Below are 9,956 nucleotides of genomic sequence, written 5' to 3'. Positions count from 1 at the left end.
GTTCCCTTGTTTTCTGGGTAGGGTTCAAAATTACAAGGCTACAGAGTTGAAAATTGATGGTTGCAAACACGCACTTGGGTCGGCTGTTCAACACCGGTTATAAAATAAAATAAAACAAGATCATGTTAGAGTAGCGATGGCTCAGGGGATAGTGTGTTCGCCTCCTAAGAGGTGAACCAGGTTCGACTCCCAGCGGTGGTTGGCTGATACGAATTTTGCTCCCGGCTTCACCGACCACAGTGCTGACGTAAAATATCATCAGTGGTAGATGGATCATGGGTTAGAGTCCCCTTGCCTTCAGGCTTTCAGTGATTTCCCGCTCCATGTAACGCAAATTCGGGTTAGCTCCATCAAAAAGTCCCTATACAGCTTTATTGTTTTTACGTGACTGAAACCGGTTTGCACTTGTTTACGTTACTGTATCAATTGGTTAAATTAGACGATATATAACTTAAATTTGATGATAGGATAAATTAGACCATATATTATATAAATATGGAATATTTATTATATGAAGCATTATATTACAGTATTATAATAATTAGATCAAATTATTAGACGCACTGTAGTGTTTTAATAATGACATGATTTGCAAGAGTTTATATGCAATACTTTTATATTTAAACATACATGTAATGGGTTTTAAATCAGGAGATTTTTTATATACTTCCTATTTGTATTTATTTGTAACATATTGCATTACAATGTTAACCAATTGATACAGGGGCGTAAACGAATGCAAACCGGTTTCATCCGAGTAAAAACAATACAGCTGTACAGCATCATCTGATAATTATAATTTTGCATAGAATCTTATAGTGGGTCTAATAATATGGCCAGTGGACTGTATATATATGTAGTTATGCATAAACACTTCCATTTTGGGACATCGTGTCAATGAGAACCTTAGCTTTCATTGCGTTTCGAACTACAACATATTACATTTTCGTCCAATTCGACAGAGAATTAATTTCCATAAGATTGATTGAAGACTTTAATCTCATTTAGTGCGATGATTTTTGCTGAGCCACATCAACTATTTCATTTATGTATGGGTCATAACTTGTTCTCTTTAACAGCGTATACAAGATTCACTAATTTGATTAAAATTTGAAACAAAGCGAGTCTTTTTGTAGTCAGATATACGTATATACACCTGCTCAAACACAGCCCAAATTTAATTATTGCAATTTAGTTTAGGTTATCTCTTTTCATCTTATTATGGAGTGGTTGATTTTTATAGTGGACAGGGCTTTGCGTCCTTGAAAAGACCATGACACCCAAAATCCTATTATCTTTCTGATTCAGCCTATGATAGCCCCCAGTAGTGATGTATTTTTTTTTTAAGATGTTATTTTCAATGACTGTTAGTGAATAAAAGTAATTTTATATCACGTATCACATGCCACTTAGTGTCCCGCATGTCGTAGGTTCGCCATCTCTGGCTTAAATAAACTTAGGGCACATTCTAGTTTTATCAAACAATGATAAAAAATTTTAATAAAAAGAAATGAAGGCTTATTTGCTTAAAATGTCATATTATAGTTTTTCATTTTTAAATATGGTATTATAAAACTATTATTTCATTTTTGCAAAGGAGGTACTAATAAGCAAATTTTTGTGTTTTAGCAATCTTTTTTTCTTTTAGCCATTCTTGGCAAATTTTTGTGCGCTATAAGAATATAAATCAAATCAAATATGTCATTTCAATAATGAGGGATTCCAGCATTTTTAAATGGATATTGGGTTTTTAATTCAATAGTCCTTAACATAGTGTATATTTTTAGCATATTATTCCTTTAAAAAAAAATAATCTACCAACCTAAATGTTTGAAATATATGCACTGCTTAATCAAATTAATCAGTATTAGCTTCATTTTTTTTGCTTGCGTAAATATTGTTCCGTCTTGAATATTGATCTTTCATTAAATAAGACTTTTAAGAAACTGCATTATCATCATAACTTAGTCATTAAAATTTTCAAAACTATATCATTTGTACTAATTTTAACTTCTTTTTCCTTTTTAGAGTACTTTATTTTTGCTACTCTTGTCGTGGTAGTCTTGTACCATTCACAGTTACGAAGCATGGAAAGGTAAAAAATAACTGTAATTTTAGTTATTTTACATTTTAGGGTACAACTGCAATTGAATAGCCAGTCATAGACTGTTACCTATATGTCATAACTCTAAACAATGTTTTGATATGGGTTTTCTACATTCTTCTAAAAGATGTTTTTCAATTTTTTAGATTTTCTTCAAAACATTTATTCCATGCTATAATTTTGGCAAGTTATGGTAAATTATTCATGCTTCCTGTCCTTGTTTGGAGTAAGGATGACGAATATAGTGAAATATTGATAATTTTATTTATCTTTCTATCTCAAGTTCAAGTCATTCGAAGTATGCATTTATTTTGTTAATGATATTATGTTATTGTTACTGCCATGTGATATAGGGAAGAAGTTGTAAATTTTGTCACTGACCAATGGCCAAATACGGCTTTTTTATTAGTGGACACTTTTTAAAACATGTAGCCACTTTTTTCAAAATCGAAAATTCTTAGCTATTAAAAAACCATTATATAAATGTAAAGTTTTTTTTTAAAGCATTTATCAATACATGATAAATAATATCATGATCATTTCTAAAATGAAGAAAAGTCTTCCTTAACTCTTTAAGTATGTTTATGTAAATGTAGTACGTTTTCAACAAATAAAATTTAGGTTAGGTTAGGGTTTGAATTTATGAACCAATAATGCAACATAAAATTTGCGTTTATTAACAAACATAAAAATTATTATTTACAAAATAAATCTGAAACAATTGTACCTGTATTGAGGAAATTATATAAATTAAATTACTTCTAAATATTATTGGCCATAAATTTAAAAAAAGTTATATTAAATAAACTTAAATGAAACCTTTGACAACCAAATTCAGTCCCAATGAAATTTTGAACCAGCCTAAAATGACCTGAATGTTCAGGGGATGATTATATAACTTTTTATAATTGTTGTGGAACAGTAGACCCAATTTTGGGTTTACGACTACTAATATTCAACTTCGTTGCCTTGTAACTTTGAACTAACCCAGAAGACAAGGTAACTCGTGGATCAGTACACCCAGAGGTATGATTTGTAATGGGAACATGGAGGACTTTGTGACTGGACAGATTTAACAAGCATCAGTCACCATTTACTACACGGGGAGTTAACTTACAACGCTATTTAAAAACCAGTTAAATATTATGACTAAGATAAATTAATGATTTTAAATGTCTTCTATTGTCATGTAAATATGGCTACTACATCAATTCTTGTAATTAAATATTTAAATTCTGCATACATAATGAATTAAATTTCTTTAGAAAGTACACTTAATTTAACTTCTTTAGAAAGTACAGATACTTTGTTATGCAAACCACAGTTATATACATAATTTTAAAAACATCAAGTACATAAATTATTTACTATTAAATTTTGCTATTCGGAAAAACTCATTTTAATATTTAGCAATCTGTAGTTTTGTTATTATTTAAAATGCTATGCTTTTACAAAGTTGTCATTATTTTAACTCCTTTTTTTTTCAGTCACAACAAAACTGTCGATAATTATCATAGCAACTACCTTGATTTTAATATCAGAGGTAGGTTACCTGGCTCTTCAGAGGATATTATGATAAAGAAGATACAAAATATGTTGGAAGATAGAATATTTAACTGTGATATATTATAGCTCTTGGTTATTACTAGTATATGTATTTAGTCAGATATCTTGCTATAAATAAAATATTTTTACATTTTACTAAAAAGATTGTTTCTGAGAATTATTAATGGGGATGGGTTGTCTTGAAGTAAACATTCAAGGGACCAAAATTTCTGTTCACTATAACCGGGAGTTCACTATATCCGTTACATAAGCAATTTAACTAATGATTCCCAAACTCCTCCCTTTTATTACACATTGTTCAAATAAATCACTGAAAAATATTATGTAGTAGCAAAACATGAGTTATTTTCCATTACTCTTTGTCTAGCATACAAAAAAAAAAATTAGTAATCTTTAGCTGATGAGCAATCCACAACATCAGATATGGAAAAACTTCCCGACTCTCAGATAATTTTTCCTGAATTTCTGTTATTCCACTTTTTAAATCTGTCTAGCCTGCCATTCGAGCACATAAAAGTAGTCTCATAAAATCGCTTAGCAAATTCATCGACATTTGTGTTGTCCAGATACTTCGATTGGTGAATAACTTCAGTAATGCTTCTTCAACATCCTTGTGATCTGCTTTTCTCAACTTTTTTCTGCCATCAAAATTCTTTTCATGAGCAGAAATTATTAATTGCCTATTTTTCCATATGTTACAAATTGCAGATTTGGATAGTTTATATTCCCTGCAAATATCAGCTTGATTGCATCCATTTTCAATTTTTCTGATTATGCCCATTTTATCATCAATGGAGAACGTTTTACGTTTACTGTTCGAGTTAAATTTGAGACACTTGTTTGCAGAATTTTTTAAACTGAACAAGGAGTTGAAATGAGGGCCTTATCGACACATATTAGTGTCCAACCCTTTGACCAATAATGAATAATTACTCATTCCCTCTGACATAAAATGCATATTTGATCTGACTGACCTCGTCTGCCTGGGTTGGAAACATCTGCTTTGTTTGTTTAGGGATTGGAAAGTGAGATAAAAGAATCAAACAAGAAAAAATATTTATCGCTACATTCCCCTCCATAGATGGTTTTGTCAGTATATATATATTTTTTGAAGTAGAAATTTCGAAATTTATTATAAAAAAAATCAGTTGAAGACAGAAAAAAGTTCATTATATCCAACTTCCTAACTTTTTTGGTTCACTACATCCACAAAAAACAACATTATCCGCCTATAGCAAGGCATGGGACCGAACATTTCGTTCACTATAAACCGTGCATTTCAAAATTTACCAAGATATTCATAAAATGGGTTAATTTGTGGCTCGATCCACCATTTAATTTAGATTCGTTTTATTCATTCATGCTTATTTGCACAATTTTACACTGTTTATGCACATTAAACACAAATAATTTTAAAATTGTATTCTAATAATTTTAACAACTATTACAGCAGGAGAGCTCTATAACACAATTCTGCCTAAAGCACAAAAACTTTTGTGGCACAGAGTGTTGAGTTTTGCAATTTTTACAATATTTACACTTTTTCGTTGCAGTGCCATTTGTGAAGCAAAATGCCTAAAGCCCTAGGTCAAATAGGGTCAATTTTCTCTGAAGAATCCGAATCTGCTTTAAAAAATAGGGCACCATATATAAGATTTAAAAAATGCCTCCAACACTTTGCTCAGGGATGGGAGATCTAGTTAGGTATAATAGGATAGCTTTTAAAAAAATATTGAAAGTCTATTTTTACTTTTTCAATCTCGTATAATTCTCAAGATATTTTACGGTTTCCGAACTTTTGTGTACTCTGTAAATTGTGACGTTTAACAGGTATGCTTAATGATACATGAAATGATCTATGTAACACAAAATTCTCTGCAATGCAAATGTTTTAAAGCTTGCATCAATATTTTCTGCATTTAATGTTTATAAGCATTTAATTAAATATTTATAAACATTTTTATACTAAAGAGTAAATAAAAAAAATTGTTGGAATTAGCAATAATTTAAATTTCTACCATTTACATTTTTTTTTAAATAAATGTTTTTATTTTAAATTTAATTGTGAAGAAATATTTATAAGTTAGGTCTTATATTGTGCCGCCCGGTGGCCGAGTGGTAGCGCTTCACGCTCCCATGCCACAGGTCCTGGGTTCGATCCTCGGGCCGGGCAAGGTCGACTTAGCCTTCCATACCTTCATTGGGTCAATAAATGAGTACCAAGCATGCTTGGGAACTAAACACTGGGGGTTCCTTGTTCGGCTGACCACCTGACCGGAACATCTGCTCCTGCACCCCAGAGCCCAAGGTCAAGAAACTGAGATGGGCACAGTAGGCCTTGGCCGTCTATGGGCTGGCGCACAACTGAGTTTAGTTTTTTTAGGTATTATATTATACAGTCGAATAACAATAATCTTAAAAGAAACTTTTTTTTCACATTTTTGAGAGGGTTAAAAAAATATTTTTGTATGTTTCGTAACTGTTCAGTTATGATCCTTTAAATTTTATGTGTTACACAATTTCTGTTGGAAAAAGGAGTTGATGTTACAACTCCTTTAATTGATATTTATAAGATATTAATTTAATATTTATAAGATTTAAATTTTGCATTGAGAAATACATTATTGATGAGTAAGAATAGAAAATACAAATAAGTACACTTCAAATTGTACCAGGGTTCGCCAAGTGGGCCCACTTTGAAAAAACCCGCCCGGGTTTTATTGGGTGGGCCCACCTTGAAAAAACCCACTTGGAACGATAAGTGGGTTTTTNATTTTCTTTTGTTATTAAATATAAAGGTTATTGCAATGATGAAAAAATTTATTGTCTTATTAAATAAAAATAAATTAAAACATTTATATACATGAAATAGGTTCAGTGATTTTTCTATTCTGAAAATTACAAGTTCTTAGAATACACGATTTCCATAATTTTGGATGACATTTTATTAAAATCAGATCCTAATTTAAAATATGAATTCTCAACCTCTTTATCCATTTATTATTATTAATATTCATAATATTGTTTAGCTTTTAATAGAAAAAAAAAGAATTTTAAATTAAGAGGAGTTATGCTTCAACCATCAAGGCTTTTAATTAGAATTGATTCAAAACACCTACATGCATGAAAGTCTTAAGTCCAGCAGACTCACTGATCACTTAAGTGTAAAGCTATGCTTAACTTATAATCAAACTGTTGTATTATGATTTGAATTTTTTACAAAATATTTAGAAAATACTAAAAAACGCCAAAGTTTAATCAAAAATAATAAACTTTTTGGCAATTCAAATGAATAATACTAGAAATTGCAATTCTTAGCTGTAAAAACTGCATTTACTACTAGTTAATAAAGAAGAAAGAGTAATATTTTAAGCTTAGTTCTTATTGTCAAAGTATTAAACTCTTATTTCATGATTTTTATAAGACAATATTTTCATAGCAATAAAAATATTAGGCATCTGGATTTCAAGATCAGCTTTCTTTTGATGTGAATAATGAAAACATAAATCTGATTATTTAGCTTACTATATCGTAACAGAAATGTCTAAACTGACTTAAATTCTATCATTAATTATAAAAAAAGTGATTATTGAGCAAGTAGATTTCTGTAACAATTTAATAGAAAACAAAATAAAAATGTAAAATTGGTTTAAAAAAACCACTTTATCCATTAAAAGAAAAATTTACTTGTTTTCAATAAAATCCATAAAAATAATTTAATTTTTTATTTATTTTAAAACTTTTTACATATTTGTCAGGTTTTTTTTTTTTAAATTATGTTAAGGATATGCTATTTAAATATTAGATCATATTTTTGGAAAATGTTTCATGCCTCTTCTACAAAAACTAAGCTAATCTTCTTATCCTTTGCTTGTGTAAGATTTTTAACAAAATAATTATTAAAGATATTTTTATGATCAAAAACGCAAACTTCACTTTCATCCGTTGGCTTCACCTAGTAAAAATTTTTAAATGTAATTAACATTGCGTAAAATATAATTTAGGAATTTGTTTTTGTTTTTTTTGATTAAGCGTTTTAACCAGTCTTCATCAAGAATATACCATTGCTTAGACATGATAAAATAATTTTGTTAACAACTATTTTGATATAAGTAATATAAAAGTAGTATTAAAAAATCAAGATTTCAGCAACCTTCTGAATATTCATGGTAGCAACAAAAATGCAATTGATAAAACCATCATGTGGTTTTACAGGCGAATCTTCAATAATCCACAGCATAGAAAAGTGACTCTTAATATGCGCAATTTGAAATTTCCACGTATGATAATGTAGCATTAAAAAAAAATCATTTAACAAAGTTGTTAAATAGTTCTATGTTATAGTTCAATGAAAATCCGTCGCCATGACTGACATAAATTCTCCAGTGATTGTGGGTGACTTTTCAATATTTGAATATGTAAGAAAGTGATTCTTCAAATGCGCAATTCAAACTTTGCTGCACAAAGTATCGTATTAAAACGTGAGATTTTTAAAACCATGTAAAAAAATATTTTTAAAAAATCGGGAAAATCACACAGATTCACAATGGAATTGTCGCTAATAGAGTAGGCCAAGTAATAATTAAATAAAATTATTGATTCGGAATTCGTAGTATGTTATAACACTGTATTAAAATATCAAGATTTTAAAAACCAGGTAGAAATCTGAAACAATAGTTGCCAAAATCGCTATCAGCAAACCACGTGCATACCTGCCAACATTGGAAAAATAAAATAACGGAGATTTTACTAACGAGATTTTTAGGCTACGAGTTAAGTTTTGATACGTCATGCATAATCATATAAGTCAAAAAGAGAAATTCCAAATTGAAAATAATATAAGCACTTACGTATGGAAATTACAGTACTTACAAAATTACAGTAAAAAATATGTATATAAATCTAAAGAAGATTTTTTAAAATCATTATTTATAATTTCTCAAACTATAAACACTCAACCTGCTGCAGTACTGACAATAGCACCATCTGTTGAGGAATAAGAGAAGTATTTTTGCCATCAGCAGATATTTTATAGCCAAATTTGTTTTAAATATTTCTTCAACAAATACGGAGAAATTTGAGAATATAGGAGTAAACAGGAGATAGTCATAAAATACAGGAGTCTCCATTAAAAAACAGGATACTTGGCAGGTATGCACGTGTATTTATGTTATTGAATGAAATTGAGGTTAATTATAGTTTATTTGTTATTTCTTACTCAATAAGGATGTTTTGATGTTTGTTTACCTTCAGGACCAAGTCCTGTGGAATATGGATATGGTATTCATACGAAGTCCTGTGGAATATGGATATGGTATTTTCTACTGCACTGAACACCCCAACCCTTATGTCATCACCTTTCCCCTTTTAAGTAAACTATATCCTCCTTCAGAGTACTGATGTTACAAGTTTGTTCATAAACCTATAGAAAATTGTAAAGAAGAAAACAATAAAAATATTATAATAAAAACCGAAACTGATGTTGTCTTCGGAAGTCATACAAATACAAAACCTTTTATGTATTTATTACACACAAATGTCTAAAAATTGCTCTCTTTGTATCCCAAAGGTTTTGGGAAAATTTCAGGAAAAGAGAAAAGAAATACAAAAGTAAATTGCATAAACTAATAAAAAAAGGAAAATGGTTGAAAAAACCTACTTAAAAGTAGTAGTAAAACTTTTGTATTATGTGTTTTTTTTTTTTTTTTTTNTTTTTTTTTTTTTTTTTTTTTTTTTTTTTTTTTTTTTTCTTTTCCTGAACTTTTTACAAAATTTTCAGGGTACAGAGAGAGCAATTTTTAGACATATGTCTTGCTCTTGATAGTAAAGGATTTGTGTTTTTATGAGTCCCGGAGATTGGAACCCCGATAACATCAGCTTTGGTTGTTATTTTTATGTTTTCATTGTTTAATTTTTAAATTTTCTGTACGTTTCAATTTTCTTATGGAATTTCTGCTGCATTGCACAACTTTCCTTTGAAATTGTAGTATTTACCTGCTTTATGCCTGATTTTTGCTTTCTCTTTTTATTTCATAAACCTTTGAATAAAAACATAAAAAATTATTTTAATGTTCAGACAGCTGATCATAAAGGCTAATAATTATCTAATGTGCAAAATTGTTTATTACACAAATATAAATAAAATATTTCCAAACGTATATATTTATACAGTCAGGCCGAAAACAAAAATATAAGATCATCAATAGATCTTGATATCAAACTATAAAATAAGTACAGATTTCACTACATCACATAGACGAATAACATGAGAATTGAAAATTGGAGA

General features: G+C 29.3%; 2 protein-coding genes across 2 annotated transcripts in view; both read left to right on the top strand.

Moving 5' to 3' along the window:
- The window catches only part of LOC107440655 (ACAT-related protein required for viability 1), a 13,707-nt gene extending 9,895 nt beyond the window's left edge, over nucleotides 1–3,812 (top strand). The window contains exons 4-6 of the mRNA XM_043045424.2: nucleotides 2,029–2,095; nucleotides 2,251–2,402; nucleotides 3,592–3,812. Coding sequence (XP_042901358.1) covers nucleotides 2,029–2,095; nucleotides 2,251–2,402; nucleotides 3,592–3,680 — 308 coding nt within the window. The 3' untranslated portion in view covers nucleotides 3,681–3,812. The remainder of the gene's footprint in view (nucleotides 1–2,028; nucleotides 2,096–2,250; nucleotides 2,403–3,591) is intronic.
- Nucleotides 3,813–8,034: 4,222 nt separating this feature from the next.
- The window catches only part of LOC110282842 (uncharacterized), a 7,891-nt gene continuing 5,969 nt past the window's right edge, over nucleotides 8,035–9,956 (top strand). Inside the window, exons 1-2 of the mRNA XM_071178181.1 lie at nucleotides 8,035–8,088; nucleotides 8,924–9,041. Of these exons, the coding sequence (XP_071034282.1) occupies nucleotides 8,035–8,088; nucleotides 8,924–9,041 (172 nt within the window). The remainder of the gene's footprint in view (nucleotides 8,089–8,923; nucleotides 9,042–9,956) is intronic.

Source organism: Parasteatoda tepidariorum, chromosome 1, assembly GCF_043381705.1.
Source record: "Parasteatoda tepidariorum isolate YZ-2023 chromosome 1, CAS_Ptep_4.0, whole genome shotgun sequence".
NCBI classification, from domain to species: Eukaryota; Metazoa; Arthropoda; class Arachnida; order Araneae; family Theridiidae; genus Parasteatoda; species Parasteatoda tepidariorum.
Note: the sequence above shows the minus strand (reverse complement) of the source record. Positions and strands in the feature narration are given on the sequence as shown.